Source organism: Amphiprion ocellaris, chromosome 4 (assembly GCF_022539595.1).
Source record: "Amphiprion ocellaris isolate individual 3 ecotype Okinawa chromosome 4, ASM2253959v1, whole genome shotgun sequence".
Lineage (NCBI taxonomy): Eukaryota > Metazoa > Chordata > Actinopteri > Pomacentridae > Amphiprion > Amphiprion ocellaris.
The window spans coordinates 30,778,344-30,799,115 of NC_072769.1; the positions used below are offsets into that span (position 1 = coordinate 30,778,344).

General features: G+C 39.3%; 1 protein-coding gene across 1 annotated transcript; it reads left to right on the forward strand.

Annotated features, from left to right (window-relative positions):
* Window positions 1-196: 196 nt before the first annotated feature.
* hmx4 (H6 family homeobox 4) lies at window positions 197-1,971 on the forward strand. Its single transcript, XM_023282584.3, has 2 exons — window positions 197-601; window positions 769-1,971. Exons 1-2 carry the CDS (start codon window positions 379-381, stop codon window positions 1,341-1,343), a joined length of 798 nt encoding a protein of 265 aa, XP_023138352.2. The 5' UTR covers window positions 197-378; the 3' UTR covers window positions 1,344-1,971.
* The last annotated feature ends 18,801 nt before the right edge of the window (window positions 1,972-20,772 follow it).

The window sequence follows — 20,772 nt, forward strand, 5'->3', positions numbered from 1 at the left end:
GCAGGGCTCCAGACCCTGGTTTTCTCTGCAGCAGATGTCTGAGGATGAGTGGGGGGAGTCGTAGATGTTTGAGGGGTGAGGGGAGAGAGGGAGGACACAACAACCCTCTGCTGCCCTCCCTTTTCCTCCTGTTCCCCCACTGCCATTGGCTCGCACCGAACGTTCCTCTGGACCAATCGGCGAGGACGAAGCGCTCCATCCCGTGCGTGTAGTAGCGGTGCAAGCAGAGCACAGGCAGCCCAGCAGTGTCTGCTCAGTGGCTGCTGCTATGGTACGCGGGGTGTCGAGACGTTAGCGGTGAGATTAACGTCCTGGTTCAGAGTTAAGGGCGAGTGGAGCCGAGGAAGTGAGCAAAAGAGGACTACCACCTGGGAGAATATGAACAAAGTAGAAGCGCCATGTCGACCCGCCGCCTCTCTGAAATTCACTATTGACAACATTCTCAACCTCAAGACCAGCGGGAGGAACTGTGACAGCTGTCAGCCTGCCGGACTGCAGGATGAACTGGCCACGGCCATGCGTAAAGACGATTTCCAGGGTCACCACGAGGGTAAAGCAGCCCAGCTGAGGCAGGACCCGGGCAGCAGACTTTGCGAAAGTGGTAAGAGGGTTTAGGTGAATTTATAGCTTGATTAACGCTTTGTTTACAGACCTTCTGTCATCGGTGTTCAAGCGTTACGCACAGCCCGTACACAGTTTCAGGTCAATGCAGCAGCACAGTTTGATCTTTAACCACAGCGGGTTAAACCAAGTGTCATTTCGTTGCAGAGCTGATTACCGACTGCAGCGGAGCAACGGAGTCGGTCATCATCAGCCGCGGGAGCCAGAGGCAGGCGGCGGAGGCGCGCTTCGAGAGCGGGGACAGCAGCTGCGACGACAGCAGCTCCACCACCGCAGCCACGGAGCTCCACAAAGGAGGGAGCCCGGCGAAAAAAAGCAAAATGATCACGAAAAAGAAAACGCGCACGATTTTTTCCAAGAGACAGATTTTTCAGTTGGAGTCTACCTTCGACATGAAACGCTATCTGAGTAGCGCAGAGCGCGCTTGTCTCGCCAGTTCCCTTCAGCTCACGGAGACCCAGGTGAAAATATGGTTTCAGAACCGCAGGAATAAATTGAAACGACAAATCTCGACCGAAATCGACGGACCAGTTAGCGATTTCCCCGAGACTGGAAAGCCAGTGGTGGTGGGGCAGCTCCCGGCCTTGTACAAAGAGAGCAACCTGCTGGGGAGATGCCTGCTGCCCATGCCGCTGCCCGTAGTGTACCCAGGGAGTAGCACGCCTTATCTCTGCTTCTCAAACGCCAGCAAGTACTTCAGCCTGTACGACGGGGACGTATGATGGTTTTAATCATTCCCCTGCGTGAAAGAGACACTTTTTGGTGGTTTGTTGCCAACTTTCAAGCATTTAAGGTGTTTAGATGGTGGGGCCGGTGCTGCGGCCTTAGCTCTTTATGAAGACTGCAAGTACAGTAGCAGAGTTGGTACATATCGCAGAAAAAATAAGCGGATTCGGTATTATTTATTTTTAGTCAGTTATTTTGTAAAGGCCTGGCAATAAACCTATTGTTAAACAGCAGTTTGTAGAAAACACCAGGCTGCCCTAATGACAGCCTGAGAGAGGCCTAAACCAGTATCATTTATAACATGTTATTGTTTACATTACGTCATTATTATTATTATTATTATTATTATTATTATTACTACTACTACCGAAAACAGCATTTCCAGCAGCCTAAGCCACCAAAGAAATTATAGCCTATTTGCATGCATTTCCAGTATCATAATGAATTTTGAATTACTGAAATTATCTATGTATTTAAATGAATGTAATTAACATTTTATTCTGTTTTACGCATGTGTGTATTTTTTCTGAGTATCTTACTATTCTTACGTTTATTCCACTTTGCCTATAGGCTCATTACACCTTTTACTGAAACTGTAATTAAAATATCTTCATTCAAGAAATACTTTACAGAATTGATTCAGTATTTTGAGGTGAACATTGTATTTCAGAAATCACCGGTTTATTACTACATGAAACTGTAAACATTGTGGACACAAATGCATGTTTATTCAGTTTCTCAATCCAGAGAGGGGGACCTCTGTGATTTTAGCATTAAGTGCTAGGAGGATTTTACTTTTACAGAATATGACCAGAGTTAGGATATGGCTTGAACACGTAATACAAAGTTGCAAAAACTGAGCAAAAACTTTAAAAAATTATGTAGATCTCTTAAATTTCACCATTCTTGCTTTTTCAATCGGCCCAATTTGCTTTACATTCCCATTTGCTTTTTCCAAAAAGTCAGGCTATCATAAAATACTGGCAGATTGCTTCTTAAATTGCAAGGAAAGTAGTTTATAAAAAGGAATAAAATACATTATATCAGCTGAATAATATACACCACATACACTGTAAGATCATGTATACTGTATTAACATCAGTATATCTGGGGAAAAATATTCTAAAATGGTGGACGTTAATTTGAAAATTGACATTTACTTAGAACGGATGATATAACTGGCATATTAGGGATATAAACTATTACTGGATAAATTTAAGTGTGATTTAAGATGAATTTTGTTGCACCTCAAAAAAAAACTGATCTGTTATTGCTAAATTTCAAGGATCAGTGCATGTATACAGCATGTCAATATGTGTTTCACAGGGCATGTTTACACACTCAGACAAGAAGTGAGTCATCTAGTTCCAAGTTTCTGTGTGACTGCATCTGGATACCTTATTTATTCGTGTATACATTATTCAATATGCTATATCTGAAGAGCAAATGGGAAAAACTACTGATCCATGAACGGAGTGGCTGATAGACAGGAGGTGAGGCTCATCTCCTCCTACGTTTTGGTGCAAACCTAAATTTTCCCAACCAGTGGTCACTCTTCTCTTGCACCATTCTCAGCTGGAGCTCCACTATAAAGCCAAACCAAGGTTCATTCCTTATGAGCTATAGCTTCAAGTCAGCTGCAGTACAAAAAGATCTGAGTTTGTGCTTAGGAAACACACTTCAGACTCCACAGTGAATTAATGCACCACATTGATTTACCGAAAACCAGAAACGGGGCTGTCTGCTTTCGAGATTTCCTGTTTCTTTGATACTATGTCTTAACTGTCCCATCATGTGCTTTGTGGGATGTTAAAGTATTCATCATTCTGTCCGAAGAACAAATTTAAAAGAGAAAAAGTACCGAGCAGTGACCCCTGGATATATAATCAGCTCTGGTTTATTTTAATTGTAATAATACTGAAAGTTACAGAATAATGTTCAATGCATGAACAATTCCTAAATGTGTTTTTTTTTCCTGTATCTGCTGATATAATGTATATATTCATTACATAAACTACACAATATGATATATCAAATGGTCAATATTATGTAAGTTAACCCAATTTTATTCCTCACTGAAAAGCAAACATTTTCTGGAAAAATACTTGAGGGGCAAAATACCGTGCGGCATTCTCTTGGTGTTTATTTTATGTGGCTCACACTGATCTTCAACACATTTAAAATCATTACGACAGAGCCTCACAGTGCTTCTGACACAAAATGAATACCCTCAGCTTGGCTCACAGGATTCATCACACAGAACTAAACACAATAGATCATGTTTTAAACCAAGATCTAATATAAAAATTATCCAGTGTTAAAGAAAAATAAGAGTCACGCTTGTTTCTCCTCGAATAAAAATCTCCTTCTGCATTGACTGGATTGAAAGTCGGCTGACCTTTGATACTTCAGTGCACTTTGCCACAGCACTTAACCTTTACATTTTTAATTATGTAGACATGAGTCACACTGAATATAGCATTTGGACTATGAAGGTATAGGAGCATTTCTGATGTAAACAGAACATCACATTAAAAACCAGGACACAATGCATTCATTATCGTTCCTTTTTTGGCGAATAATAAAGAAATCTCGGAGGCATTCACATGCATCATTGTGTGTGTGATTCAGAGTGTTATCTCCGTATGTGTATTCACCGAAGAAAAAGAGGTCTGCTATGTCCGGCAGGCCGTCTCGTGTTTCAGAGCTGCTAGAGAGTCACACCATTGCTCAGTACCCACAATCCCCAGCGGCTACCAGCTCAGACATGATGGCAGACTGTCAAGATACGAGGTGTGGCCAAACTGCATATTATCAACATTGAGTTGTTGTTAATGGGGATCATATTGTAGTCGAGGCACCGAGGTTCAACCATTGGACTGCAGAGAACAAGGTAAATCTTTTGTTGTAAAACTTGATTCATTATGCTTCAAATGCACTACTTTAGCTCAATACTTGTCATAAGAAGTGTTAATTGCTTCTACTACTGTGCTCTTTTCATTTTGTCACTCCATCCTCCTCTCCCATTCTTGCTGTGCTTCCCTCTCGCCTCTTGCCTTGTCATAGTTCATCACAGTAATCTGTGCACTGAAGCCCGACTGTGTGCGATTATGCCTGAATGGGGGGGGGGAAGATATCGCTCAGAACCAGCTGATGAGTGTGTGTTTGTGTTGGAAAAACTACGATCACATTTGTATTTCTGCATGGGTCTGTGACTCTCTATAGCCGAGGTTTGGCTGGTCAGAAGCAAGGAAGAGCTGTTCCTGTTGGGTGGAGGTCAGCTCTAAGTGTGTGTGTTCATATTATCCCGGTGTAAAACTCTGGCAGCTCCTTTCTGCATGACTAGGTGGAGGCCCCCTTTCTCAGCTCACCCTGTACTTTAACCTCTGTTGACCTCTCCCTGTCATCTGACAAAGGTCATCGCCTAAGATGATGGGAGAGACAGTCCTCTAACATATTTCAGTGACACAGAAACACAGAAACGACTGTGACCAAAAGGTTTCACAAGGAAGATTTTATACCGAAGTTCTATTTTAGGATCTACAGGCCAGTGTGTATATATTTTAAGGCTGTCTCCAGGTCATGTGGTCAACTGGTTGGTTGGTCTGCTCTCAACTGACCAAATTGTGACTTGTCAGATAATCAGCTGCCTTGCTTTCATTGCTACATCAATAGCCTTCCAGGATTAAACCGATATGTTGGGCTGCTGGAGGGACAAACTACCCGAGAACACTTTGAACTGGTCCAACCTAATGTAGACTGCTAGGTCTAACTTCTTCACCAGACTAATTGATTTTGTTAAAACAGATTACCAAAAAGTGGAGTATAAACTTCACAAACAACACCTGCATTTCAAAAGCGAACCACTAAAACTTGGCAGATCATCTAAAAATGGTAGGTGTATAATTTGTCTGCATCATATTCCTCAATAGCTCTTGTTTTGAGATTGAGTTAAGTTCTGTTTGAATAGGCAGGTGTATGTTGGTCTGCTCCAAGATAACATTTCAGTATAAAATAAAAAGGTCAGCATGGTTTAATATGCTTCAAATACTAGCTTTTTATGCTTATTTATTCATTTAGGCTAAGAAGGTGAGCAGTAGAGGGAGCTTTATTTAATCTAAAGATAATGTGCAGATTTTTTCCTCTTCCGTGACCAGCTGATCAGTCAACAAGTTTCTTTGGTTGTCAGCCCTATTATCGTTGCCACAAACATTTTTTTCAGTGAAATAAATTTTCCAATGAAGAAAGATTCATATCAACCACAGCTTTCATTTCCTCAACAATTCTGATAAAACACGACACACTGAAAAACAAAACACATGAAAAGAATTTGTGGTTGTTCCCTCCAGCATCAGCCGACACTGTAAAGTCTGCGTATGAATTCCCTGGAGTGTCCCAAAGCACTGCAGGGCAACCGAAGACCAAAACTACATGACACAGCACACTGTAAAGTAACCAACAAGGCTATTAGTTAGAGGTGGAAATCTGAGACATAAGGTCTGTGTGTGTCACACTTAAAGACTGTTTGATGGCCTATTGATCTGCTTATTTAGACACCACCCCTCTGCACCTCCCCTCCCTCTCTTTTTCATAATGCAAATTGCTCGAGGAAATTGAAAGATGCCAGAGGGGATGAAATCAGATAAAAGCAAGTGATACAGAGACGTGGATAAGAGGTGAGAGAGTGTAGGGACGAGAGAAAATGAGACCAAATTGGACTGAGTGCAAAAATTGATTGCAAGGCGAGCTAAGTGAGAGTAAAAACACATAAATTTAAATGAAAGACTTCCATACTCTATAAAGTAGACTAAAGTTTTCGTGTCTATGTGTGTGAATTAAATAACATTTCTGTGCATTTACTTGATTGAACAAATATATACTAATGTGAAATTTATATGGCACTGCAATATGCATCATCCCATTTGCTGCTTTGTCACCTTGTGTGCTGTTTTTTCCTTTCTGTGTTAAATTGCTTAAACTATTTTCAGATATGGTCTGACACCTTTGCGAGAGTCCCCCATTTGCATCTTTAGCCACCTGCTTTGTGATAAATAGTAATTTTAGCATAGTAATATGCTTACAGTGACAAAGCTAAAATGCAGTGTAAAGCAGATTTAACATATTACGTTTTTAGTTAACCATGTTAACATTTCATAATTAGAACTAAAAACAAAGTGCACTCGAGTCTAACAGAAATATTACTACATTTTAAGTTATTCAGATTTTAAGAATAGCTTCGCATTCTGATCTGAGTGTCACTTTGTCAGTGTCATTGTAGCGCTGATAAAAAATGACAGGACTCAATTGCAATCCATGTTGTAGCTGTCGAAATATTTCACTATGGATCAAAGTCATGAAACATGCAACAGACTGTCTAACACCGTCATCCATGTGTGCACATTTTTGCATTTTGTCTTTGTTGAATTAGCTTAAATGCCACTTTAAAAATTACTGGTTCAATGTAGACTGCAAAAAAATTTTAAAAAAATCCTTAACAAAACTAAAAAAAAAATTGAAAAAGCTCCTGTGCCTCAAGTTTCACAATGTCACATATTAGTGATGCAAGCTTTTTCTCACCTTGTCATGTCAACAGGCAAAGTAGTTCTTTATTTATTAGAATAAAGTACTTTTCATTTTGCAACCGAAACGCAATCTATTTCATTACGTTTTAAAAATCACACACATGCACACACCAACCCACACAGACTGTATATCAATTAAAGAGCATCATCTCTAACACGCTCCCTCACGTCCTGTCCCCTCAGACACCCTTGTCAGGATAATGTGCCATTAATCTACCACTGAAAACACATTATTGGCCAATCAATAGGTACGATGGAAGGATGGAGGCAGAGGAAAGAGGAGAAGGAAGAAGAAGGAGAAGGACAGGAGGCCAGTGGAGGGATGCTTTAAGTCTGGGGGGATGCATTTGAGTGAGGTTGGGGGGTGTCAACACTTATCCAGAACACCAGAGAATGAGCGCCACTATGTGTAGACATGGAATACTCAATGTGGTTCCATTCTGATAGTCAATATAGGTCCATTAACAACAGATACAGTTGTCAGAGTATCCTAACTTTTTCTGCTTCCCTCTCTCTGCATCCTTTAAATTACCACCATCTATCACTGTCCTCAACAAACCAGCATAACTTACAGTCTGTTTGTATTTCATTTGAATGCTTTAATCTTAATTGCATATTATCACGACAGTTAAGCCTATGTTTGATCCCTCGGGCTGAATTAGAGGTTCTTGTGTTACTGATAGTTTCTAGGCTTTGGGTCCCACGGTAGTTGTACATATCTTAAAGTTAAATTACCAGGATTAATAAAGTCATATAGTTCAATCCTAGTGCTCACATTGGTTTTCTGTCCTTGAAAACATTTGCAGTTATGAGACATATAAAGTATACTGTTGCCTTTTTTACACAGATGAACAAGCAAATCTGCAACTCTCTAAGAGTCCCTACAGATAAAGGTGTTGTAGTTGGACAACATCAAAAGGAAATATATTTTTTCAGTTGATTATTTAACAAAAATATCAACAGATGTAATATTTTTAGGTGGAAAAAGTAAACTGATCGGCAACAAAAGTAACTTAAAATACCTTTACCTAAATTGGTGTTCCTAGTATGTATGTGATGTACATGTATGTACGCAGCAGATCCTTTTGTGGCTGTAGGTTGGGCATGTTTTGGTGCATCTCATGGATGCTTGATCAGATTGGGATTCGGGGAGTTTGGTGGCCAGGGCAACACTTTGAGTTCTTGGTCGAGTTCTTCAAACTGTTTTTGCATTTTGGCATGGTCCACTGTCTCGCTGGGGCAGGCTACAGATTTCAGGGAGTGTTCTTGATATATGGGGGTGAAGCTTGTTTAGGTGGATGTGTGTGTCAAAGTAACATCCACATAAAAGCCAGGAGCCAAAGTCTTAAAGCAAAACTTTACACAGTAATGATAATGAGATCACTGTTAGTCACTCCACCAATCTGTAGTTTTTATGTTGTAATGCTTTAATGATACAAGTATAGCCTTGGTATACAAGCTAATATTGTCCACTTAAGCAGAAACGATTTTACACGATTGTTCACCAGTGTTTGACAGTGGCTTGCTGAAGTTTTTGACCACTCTTCCATGTAAACATGCATACACTGCCTATTTAAAATCCTGCAACAACACTTCAAGGTGATTCAAACCTAAGCTTTTGCTAGGCCATTCCAATACCCTCCACAGCTTCCTTTCGAGCCATTCCTTTGTGGATTTGGTTGCGTTCTTAGTATCATAATCCTTTTGAATGATGCACTTCAGGTTCAGCTTAAGCTTTCAGAAAAATGGTCTCACATTATCTTCAAGCACTCTTTGGTATGATGCAGAATTCATAGCTGAATAAACAACTTTAGGCTGTGTAGTTCTTGAGGCAGCGAAGCATCCCAAAAGCATAACGTTTCCACCACAACACTCTAATGTTCTTTTTAAACAGTACAGGCTTCTGCCCTGCTTCACATACAAGTCAAATTTATGCAATCTCGATCGTAGACACATGCACTTTGCCACCAACAGTTACCTGCAGATTCTATGAAATTTTAGGTTCTTGGTGATTTTCTTTTGTATCAACATCTGCTGAATTTGCAGGGCTAAAGATTTGGGGATCTGTTTAGATGCCTGGCCAGGGACATTTGCTTTCTTTATTTTTCTTGAAGAGCTCTTTAAATCTTTGAATATTGGTATCATTTTCTTCATTAGCAAAGAGAAGAGCAGAGCACAATTAACAGAGGTTTAAAGAAGATGTTCTAATATAATCATTGTCACCAAATCTGGAACCCCTGATTTTAAGGTGTGAAACATATGCTGGTGTACTGTACTTTTCTGTGTGACTGATCTATCTTTTATTAATTTAAATCATGAATACAGAAGAGTACAAAATTCTTATTTATGTGTAAGTCAATAGGTATATCACATTTATCTGTAGGCACCGACAGTAATCCAAATATTTCCAAACATGTCAAAAAAGGCAATACATTTAATAGGATACACATGCTTTTTCACATAACTGTACAACCAGAGATACATAAAGATGGCCACATACACCTTCCACACAGTCATTCAACCCTCCTACACACACCTTGACGATCTTGTACCACAGGATGCGGTCAACCAGATCTAAGCAGAGCAGAACATGTACTGTGCCTGTAGCAGAGCCGACCTGCATGCCTCTATAGTGACATAACACACAGTAAGTCCCAGGAGACCAGAGAGACACTGGTCTGCCGCCATTTACAGCTTCACTTGATGCTGCTGAATAAACAGCTGCAGCGAAACCCAGTCCCCAAAGATCAGCCAACCACCATCAAGATCTCAAAGGATCAAGTGGATAGAATAGAGCTTGGACAAAAAACTGGAGCATACTGGGCAAGTAATACTTGGACTGAGGGCACAAGGATATAGTGATCCTTTCAATGATGGTACATAAGGTTGGTTTTACAGATAGTATCTACCACTTTTGTCAAAACATTCTTGAAATGGCACACCTGTTTAGCTCCAACTACAACTTTTTGAATTAAACATCTGATTTTTGTTGTTATTACACAATTAGGAAAGTAACTACTGCAACATTAGCTGGTAATGCACAGTATGAAATGAAATAAAAATTGTTCAGTCAGGCACTTTTTGCTATTGAGAATGTTGGATACATTACTGTACTGTCAATGCCAAAGCTCCACTGGCTTCTCAATTAGATGGACAGCTCTTTCAGCAGAACTAGCCAGGAAATTCAGCTAGCAGAAAAACCCAGAGGAGCAGTTTTTGACATTTTGCTGCTGGTGTTGCTGAACAGTTGATTCGCTGGTTTAGGCAATTCAAAAATAAATATGGGAAACAACTGGCAGAGAAGAAAAACTGGTTGCCAATCATGAATAAATACTTGTAGGAGGTTAATCGGCAGAACTAATGGAGATGTTGAGTGTTTAAATGGAGCCTTCTGCATTACAGAAAACACAACTGTTGTTCATGCACAGTTGTGTTTGCGTACCAGTTAAGTTGAAATAATCCTAATTTAAAAAAATATAATTTGCTAAAATATTAGTCCTTCATGTGTTGTGTTTGACAGCAGTTTGTCTGCACCTATAATACAACCCTTATTTCCTAGTTTGGTCATAAATGTGGCCTCTGGATTGACTACAACAGAAAGCACAGCAATAGGCTGCAGCATGTACTAATTATTACATTACACACACAGATATAGGGATGAAAATTGTGTTCCTTGCATCTGGCATGTTTTGAGTGTAGCCCATAGTATTTTGCAAAATAGCTCATGCTAGCACTCTTGCTATTTAAACAAGACTATGATGCCTGTGTCCATGTGTGTGGAAAGGATAAAAAAAAAAACTTAAAGGATTATGAAGTTTTGCTCTAAGGTTAAAATTGGCATAAAGTAACTCAGACATTACCAGAGAAAGCTTATCTGAATCTCAGACAGCTATAAAATGGGAGTAGGGAGAACATGTCAAACAGTCAGTATACATTTAATTTGTATGAAAACTAATTTGTTGAGCATCAGAGGAATTGATGAGATCCTAGTAGAAATCCTACATGAAACAACTTAATTCATATTTACACTCTTTTATCTTTCCTTCCAGATATTTATGTTCACTAACACTTTTGTGATCACTTTATGTTATCTCCTCCTCGCAAAAACACACAGAGCACACACACACACCTCTTAGCCCTGATGCGAGCGGATCTCTCGAGGCTTGTGCTCCCCTCTGGCCAGTTCAGAGGAGGCTCTAAGTGCTCTGTAATAGCCGGCAATCAGCACAGATGGAGAGAACCCAACGTCTCGCCCTCAGGAAAGAAATATAAATAAATAAGATGAATAAATAAAAGCCCTGTGTCCTCACAACCACATATTGCATTGGGCATGTGTTTTATAATGAATATAGATTGAGAGGTTGAAATATTTATGGTCCATGGGTGGTGTGAGGTGGGTGGGGGGCTAATGGTGTGAAATCTCATCTCAAGTGAACAGCAATGAAAAAAGGAAAATTTGTTTTGGTCCAGAAGCTTCTAAGCAAGTTGCATTTGTGCTGCTTCACACTAAGATTCATTCAGCGATTGCTTACAGGATGATATCAGTTCTTTATATCCTGGGTCAGCCTTAACCTGAGTATAACTGCACAACTCATGATGGAATGATGTTGTACAGAAATGCTTCTGCATTTAAAATAACTTCAGAATTCCTCCGTGATAGCACAAAACCCCCCTCGCTCCACTTAGCATGTACAAAATACCTTAACACTTGGTTTCCCCTGAAATGGCCTATACACTCCCATTACCTAATTTGCTTGTATGAAGCCTACACCTAAAAGCCATAAATAGTTAAAGCCCTCCATTGGTCAGCAGAGGGGTGTTTGGGGACACGGACTGACTAAGAACAGCCCAGGGGCTAGAAGAAGAATAACGGAGTAGACTGCTGCTGAGAGAGAACATATTGTGCCTGACAAGAACAAACATTAGACTGATAAACAAGTGGCTCGGAGTGAGCAAGCATTTTAGAGAAGCATGAGAGGGGAACTGTAAGAGAGTCGGAAGAGATGAGCCGAGATGAGCGCAGAGTCCAAAAATAGTCGCAGCGAGGTCTTGGGAGAGCTCTGAGATTCATGTTTCCCTTTTATATTGTTACCTGAGATCAGCGTCAAGATATTTTGTGTCACTGTGTTTGTACACATACAGAGGTGTATGTGACGTATGTGAAGAATGGGAGAGAGTGCTAAATGAAAGGTGTATAGAGCTTGGAGGATGATTCCCAAAAAGATTTAAGGCAGCTATTGCTGCAAAAGGTGACGAAAGGGTTTAAATACTTATGTAAATGGGATTATTTTAGTGTTTGATTTTTAATAATTAAGAAAACACTCCCAAATCAGTTTTCTGTGTAGATTAATGAGGAAAAACCTCTGCATTTAATGAACTTTAAGTTGAGTCTGAAACGTAGCCTCAACATAAGTTAGAGGCATTCTAAAATCTTGCACTCTATATGCACAATTATGCTTTTATGATGCATGTAACCAGATAGGTTGGTGTGAATTTGCTTTTTAAATCAAGCCTCTACTGATCTGTGAAACACTAGAAAGCACTAAAGTAACCCTGGTTAACCTCTGCGCTCACCAAGGCAACTGAAATGCCACGTTCATCACAACACTGCACTCCAATTAAATGGACAGAAAAGAGATGAACACGAGACCGAAGTCGGCATTAACTACTTTTGCCCCGCAGCATTGAGATTGTCTATCAATAATAATGTGCATGTCTCATGAAAGAGTCTCCCAGCACTTCCCACAATGATAAAAGAACACGTCATCTGAGATCTCCCTTTACAGAGCTGCGTTACTGCCAGCACTTCCACTACTTAAGAAGTATAAAGCCTGCTTGTTGTCAAGACAGAAAAAATAATCCCTCCTGAAAGTAAATATTTTGTACAGTGTTCGGGGGACAGTTTCAAACTCAAGTGTTTTAAGGTGTCATTTGGGGTTAGGGGGCTTAGATGAGTGCTGGGGAATATTTGAAAGAGCCAACTTCAGGAAGCGGGTGAAATAAAAAGTTGATAGTCTGTTGGGAGGGTTAAATAATGTAACAAGAACATGTGGACTTGCTAGAGTTAAGTACACTTAGGAGTGCACTCAAAAGTGTTGTGGAAGAGATACCAGGTGACAAGTTGGGATGAGGAGGTGCCAGGAAGATTGTTAACAAACCACAGCTTAGAAATCTGGGTCAATTTTCTGATGGTCGAGGAAACAGATTTGCCTTTATGGTAATCGGAAATAAACAACCATACAACACCCCTGATCTGATTAACCAACTGTGTCATATAAAGCATGTCTCTATAATATTTCCTACTACTACGTTTGAGCCTACAGACAGTTAGTGCGAATGCATTCCATTCATAAGAAAGAACTGCTGGTGCCTGGACATTATGATGCCGCAGATGAAACAGTAAGTTTAAGAGCATTGCTCTTGTGTATACAAACACAGCAATGTGTATGTGAGTCTGTGTAAAATGTGTGGGTGTGTAGCCTGTCTGTGCTATGAGGAGGTTTTAATAGAGTAGTATATTCCTTTGCATTTTACATGACTCTAGGGCACGCTGCTCTCGCTTGTCTGCTCTGCTCAGATCAGATGCTTAAATTGGAGCACAGAATGGACTACAGGTCTTCGTACAATCTCACTCTGTAATCTGTGTGAGCCTTTATATGTGGTTACTGATAAATGTAGATGTGTATACTTAGTATATCTCTTTATATAACATTAGGTACAAGAAGTACCCACTATTCACCAAGATTTTTGCAATCATGTCTGCCAAAGTCTAAGTTAATGCTCACTGAGATGGTGAAATATGGTGGGCATACAGGCCTGAACTGTAGTGGTACAACAGAAAGCAGCTCATCACTGGATAAACCATGCCATTTGTCAGTTCTGACTAGTATCGTTGTTTTGGTTTTTTTTGTAGCTGCTGTTCTGGTAGCTTATGGCGCTAATAAACATAAATTCATTCACTTCTACCATGTGGTAAATCCTAATAGTTTATGGCATTTTTTTACTGGCATATGCTGCAACCAGCTTTTGTTATTTCAATGATGTGCACCAAATCCCTTGCTATTCTTTTAACAATGTAAGATGACAACACCTCACAATTTTAGTGATGTTAACAGCATGGTTCTGTGAATCCGTTCATCTGTTGCTTGAAACTCTGGTTCACTTTAGAATATCTCTAGAACTAGTGCATGGACTGCTGTGGCATTTTGTACAGAAAGTCGTGGTCCCCAGAGGATGAAGCCTGCTGACTTTGGGGATCCCTGACTTTTTCTATAGCGTTAGAAGCAGGTTGACATTTTTGATTTTTAGTAACATGTCTTGAAAACTATCTCATTGAATGCCAAAAATATTGTAGAAAAATTCATATACCCCAGAGGATTTATTTAGTGATATTCAAACTTTTCATCTAGGCCATCATGAGGTCCAAATTTTTAACTTGTCCAGTAACCAAATACTTGCAAAATCAAATTGCATTTCCATTAGGCTTAGTTGTAGTTATGTTTAATACAAACAAACAAATGTGAACCTACTAAAATGCAAAACTAAAGTGGAAAATATGACCAACATATAGAAAAATTCTTGGAAAGAAAAAAAAGCTACTCAAGCCTAATTTTTTGTTTCTTTCATTCTTTCTTCAGCAGTGACTCTCTGACCATCCACCATGATGTATTTCTGTGTTTTCACAACACAGGAGCAGGTTTCTGAGACCCATTCTCACACTTCCCCCCTCTCCCACGCCCTAGTTGACTTCTGTGTTACAGACATCATAAAGTCTCTGAACTATTCATGATGTTTCCCTGAGAAAAGTCAGATTAATCTTTTATCACTCCATTCTTAGTGAAGCAAACAAATTTATTTTCAATCTGGGCTGCAATATACATAGATTCTTAAGACAGACATAAAACACAACAAAACAAAGTAATTATTGCAGGATCGGAGAAAACTACAGCAGTACAACAGCAACTTAACAAGCAGATCAAACCTGACTCAATATCAGCCATAGCAAACAAACACTAAACACTACAGTGCAAATCAACATGTCAAGGCTAAATAGACATGTTTTATAATAACTGACCTCAGGCTCCTCATCAGGACCTAATCTATTGTCTGAGCTATCATGAACAATGCTTTTTATAGTTAAAACCACCTAAATCGAAACAGGCCTTAACTACTGTCGCTTACAGCCTCTCAGAGCACTAAGAGAGCTGGAGGAGTGACTCTCACATTTCCACATGGGAGAGCAGTGACCTGGACTGTATAACCAAAGAGAGAGAGAGGAGGAACAGTGAGGGGGTTGACATCAGATGTAAAAGAGACCAGATGGAGGAAAACTAAGAGAAAGGAACAAGAGAAACGGACACAGTTTTGGTAAGAGTTGATAAGCTTCATACAGTCATCAGTCTAGAACTTGGAAATACTCTCCACTCTCACATGATATATTAAAATGACGACAGTGAAATTAGAGCTTAGTGAATTTTACAGAAACTGATATTTGTTGTTGCATGGCACAAAAACAAGAATGCAAATACAAGTGCACAATTCTAAGCTCTACAAATGTGGAGCTATGTGTGTGTGAGAGCATGTGCGTGCGTGTGTTTTAATTTCATGTAAATTTAATGAGACTAGTGCTGCTCGCCTGAAGAAAAGTGCCGCCAAATCCTCTCATCCCCACTGACAGGGCGAGGATTGAGTGAGTAACTATTACCCAGAGTGAGTGCCAACAAGATAGACTTGTCAGACAAAGGTGCATTTTAGATTGAGGAAATACCCTGATGAGCCAAAACATTGTGACCACTCCTGCCTAACGGGCTTTTGGTCCTTTTTGTACCGCAAAAACAGCTCCTGCCGAGGCACTGACATTACGAGACCTCTAACAGCCTCGTGCGGTATCTGGAACAAAGACATTAGAAACAGATCTTCTGAAATGTGCAAGTTGTAAGGCAGAGTAGTGTTTCACACATCACCCAGTGGTTGGTTTGTCCCTCTTCAGGCCACTGTCGGTACGTTGTTAATGCCCCACAAGCCTAGTCGTTTATGAAATGCTTGGAAAGTCATTAGACCCTACTGATTTGTCAACGCTGCTTAAATCTTTACACTTGATCATCCAACTGTTCATTTTTGCTTCAAATATCCCAGACTTTGGCGTGAGGCTGCTATGAGATAATCAACATTACTTGCTTCTTCTCTGAGTGGTCAAATAATTTGGCTCATCAGTGTAAATTCATGAGTAGAAAATAAAAACAGGCCCCACAGAGATGTATAGGAAGATAAAAAGGTAGTCAAACAATAATTAATTACATTCCAAGTTATCATAGAGCAGATAGTAGAAATTTCCACCCTTACTAGCAAGTGGGCTTGAAGCAGAATGCCACAAAGACTGTTGGGTTTGTCTAAAACGGGGAGGCTATTTGCTGTTCATAAAAACGACAACAAAGTGATAATTTGTTTTCTCTACAACAGCCCATGTAATTTCTCATAGCAACAGACTGACGATAAACACAATGGCCAACTATGCAGCTGTTTTTAATAGATAAAACAACACAACTTGGAATTCATTTATTTAAATATTAAGCAATTTCAAGTGTAACGTTGATGCATGTGTGTATGTCTAACATCAATGAGCAGAACTGGACAACTTTTTTTCATTGACTAGACCTTTTTTCTGACTGACCACTTAAAAATTTTTTTTCAACAAATCTGCATGACGAACTCAAAATCGTGATCCAAAACCAAAAAAATGGCTGAGTTAGCAAACTTTGACATATTTTACACCATATATGCCACAACTTCCATTACGAACAGTGGCACTGTTGCACTGGGTGACACCTTCCTTTGTTACGCTTAATATGATCACTCAAATCAATCCCATGAACACTACCAAGTGTGTATTATTCCAGGGCTCAAATTAGGGGATGCACAAATGCATTACTCCTGTCTCAGTAACATTTGCTAAAAAAAGAAAAATTCAGAGTCCAACTTGTAAATGAAATCATTTAGTTTTTAAACAACAAAAAATTACACATAACTATATGTTTGCGATCAGTTCTTAAAATTTTCACCCTTAGGAACAAGTGGGCTTGAGGCAGAATGTCACAAAGATAGTTGGAAAGTATTAAAAGATAAAATAACTGCATTGCTGGCTTTGATCATATTGTAGGATTTGTGGATAATAAAAATATAGAATAACACCAGCTATATAATTTCTGGTGTGGTTTGTAAATAACTCTCATTGAGAATGTCGACCCCAAGAGAACAAGTAAAATCTCTGCTTCACTTTTCCATTTTCTTGTGAGCACACTGGACAAGTTTGACTGCCTAAAAATATCATCAGCATGCAGCACTCTCTCCATCTTCACACTAAATTGAGTGGCGGAACACAACTCAATTCACTGAGTCTAGGTAGAGTTCTATTGATAAATATTAGATGGGATACTTTTATTGCACGGAGCTTGTCGTGTTTGTTGTTTTAGAAGTGGGCTGCCTGTACTTACACAACAAACCAGAGGGTGGAAAAAAAACACAGGGAGAAAGAAAGAAATTCCAGCTAAAAAACACACGCAAAGCACAAAACCAACATAAATAGTACACACGCCATGAATAGAAAAAAAAGGAAGAAAACTAAATGCATTGCCATCTTAAATACAGTCTGAATTTCACCTGAAGCGATCAGGTCTTCAGATCTCTAAAAAGCTTTTAAAACAAAATGCTGTGGCATCTTCTTGATCCAATCAATATTGCAAGGGTGTTGTAGAGATAAATAAATAAGCGAATAAAACACATTTCGAGGATGAAATGCTCTTATTGCTGCAGAGTTTCCATGTATGCCCTCTGGCGAAGCAGCAGAGGAACATGTGTCCCATTACAGAGTGGGAATGCACAGAGGAGACAACCCATCGCTTTGTTCACTAGATAAAAATAAAAACATACACTTGATGTGGGACTGTTGTGGGGAAACAGACTTTGTTTTAATTGCAACAAACCAAAATAACCTTTCCCTGAGCATTGCTCCATTATTCAGCTTTATTCATCGCACATTTCCACTTTGATTCTCTCCATCTGTAATTGTCTATCAGGTTACAGACTGGCTGACTTCATCTGGATCTCCCTGTGCTGTGTCCTCGAGATTTATTGTTATGATCTAGTGAAGTCCGTGTATGTGTGAGGGAAAAAGTGTGTGCCCCACGTCTTGATTTATGATGCTGTATTGGTAATCAATATGGTTCTTTTAAGTCATTTAGATGCAGTGATTGATACTTGGAGTGGTCAGCATATGGGCTGGGAACTCGAGCTGTAAGTCTGACCGTTCCCTTATGGGTAACTCTATCTGCGGCGAAGCCCATCGCATTTATTGTTTGTGCTCGAGTGAATTAGATGGAAATAAAAACATAAAAACTGGTTGTCAAAAACTAAAGCCTTGAAGAACTTAGAGCTGAAATTTAAAAAAAAAAAAGCCAAATACTCTTCAGCAAAACATGCATAACCTCAGATTTAAAATAAGGTTACCATTATCATTATTATTCAGTTCCTACAGCCTACAAAGTATTGCACAGTTTAGTTTAGGGGGTGTTTCTTGTCTCTCTTTCATGTGTAGGCTGACTTGACAGGAGGGTTAGATGAAGATAAGAACATACAGAGCCCTCTCTTTTGTTGTCTGTCAGCAGATAGAGACGAGAAGTCCTCCGTCAGACATACTTTACCCCCGGCTAGGGACGGGGGAAAACAGGTAGCTATTTTGATTGAGCTTTGATTAAATGTTGTTAACAATGTAGATAACTGCTTCAGATTTTTCAAAACTTGGCTGGCACACGAGCCGAGCGGACGTGGACAAAGACAACAAAGAGCTCCGGCTTGTGCTTTTAGAACCACAAGACAGCTGATGTTGAATATAAGTGTCACGTCTTGGACTCAATATTACTTTTCTGACAAGGAATAAGAGACTAAAAAAGGAGCATAAATTGCATGGTGGGTGATAAATGTGTGATGCTTTATGCAAAAAGTGCACTTGAGGGGAATTTTCTACCTCTGTGATTAAAGAAAATAAATACTACTGCTCAAGAATGCTGCTGTATATAAAAAAAATCAATATATAAGTTTATTTTTTCTTTTTAAAAATACACAGTTTAACTCCACACACAAATATATTCACAATATAAACTTGTTCAGCCAGTGAATACAGAGGTAACTTTGCTCTGTGTCTTCATCTTACCTGTGTAAGGCCTGTGAGGCTGATCCAAACTATTAGAAAGGAATGTTTCATCCAGGGTGATGAAAGACAACAACTACACTCATCTTATCAGCTCCTGGTGATCAGGACGGATACTCAAAACCTCGCATGAGGGATCAGAAACCCAGCAGACGAAGAGCACGCACACAAGTGAAGCCATACATACCTGCCAAAGCCACATTTAAACACACTAAACACAAACACACGATATATGTATAAATTACTATAATCTAAATAATGACCAAAAAAGGTCTAACCGAGAGCTGATGACAGTCGAAATGGCCCCACTGAGAAATAATCCACCCAACAATGGCTCTTTTATTTAACTTTTAAACCTCTTGAGTTTTGAGAAGGGTTTTGAGCAATATTCCAAATTCAAAACTGCAGCATTCATTTATTTTTTTTCTTTCTATTCCAATCATGTTGTTAAATTCTTGTTTACAATTTTGGAAGGCTTGTAAATAAATTAATTGATAAACAAGTTTTTTAAAACAAATGTGTTTAAATCATTCTATAAGATCTAAACAGAAGTTAATGTAATTGGTGTTAACAATCTTAGTATGAGTGTGGTGTAGTTCACTATAGCCAACAAAAATATGCATTTAATGTATATACTTGTGACACAAAATGACACATACACACTGTAAAATCAATGCAGTGGCTAATTACATTTAGTTGTCAGTGTATTACAGATAGACCTTTGCCAAAAATAATGCAGTCTAATGCAACAATCCTTCAATAAATTCTGCCTTTATAAAGGTTAATATGTCCAGGTTTTGTTCAAACTGTTGTAGTGAAGTGTTGATTTAAATCCAAGGGTACTTTCGAGGTTGTAGTGCATTTTGCTATTGAATTTTATCATGTCATACCGGCAGGTGTTCTTAATTTTTATTAGTCCACGTTTAAATGGATGTGAGTACCATGCATAGCTGTTTTATCTATAAAATGGTTCTAGGTAAGGGTGCCTCATACATTTGATAATAAGTCATTGCTCTCACCATAGACAAATGTGTTTCTCCTGCGCAAATCTGTACAAATATAATTGTAAGATTTAGGTGCACATAGGTTAAAATAATTTTTAAAAACGAAACTCCTTCGAAGGCATAAGATTGTAGCTTCTGTTCTGTGTTGTGTTCTCTTAACACAGCAGCTTTTCTTGTATACAATACTGTATTACATTAGAGGACAGAATAGCATATTCGATAAACACAACACCAATAGCACACAATTGTTAAAAAAAAAAAAAAAAAAAGCATCATCTTACATGTTTCACAACCGCTCTACCAGGTGTTTCATTGATTATTTTGGACTGAAACTGTAACAAAAAGCCATCTGAACACAAACAGGCATGGACACACACACAGATCAGATCTCACGGGCCTGTATTTTATGTCCAGCGCTGCACTGATTGCAATAGATTTCAGATGAGGATCAACACTTTGAAATCGAGTCTATGACCCGAGGGTTGAGAAGAAAGCAGAAAAAGAGAGGGGGAAGAAGGACAAAGGGGGAGAAAAGGAGAGAGAGAAAGTGGGTGAGGAAATTTCCAAGGAGAGGGAGTGAATGGAGGGCAAACACAGAAATTAAAAAAAAATAGGTAAGGTCCCGAGAAAGGGCTGT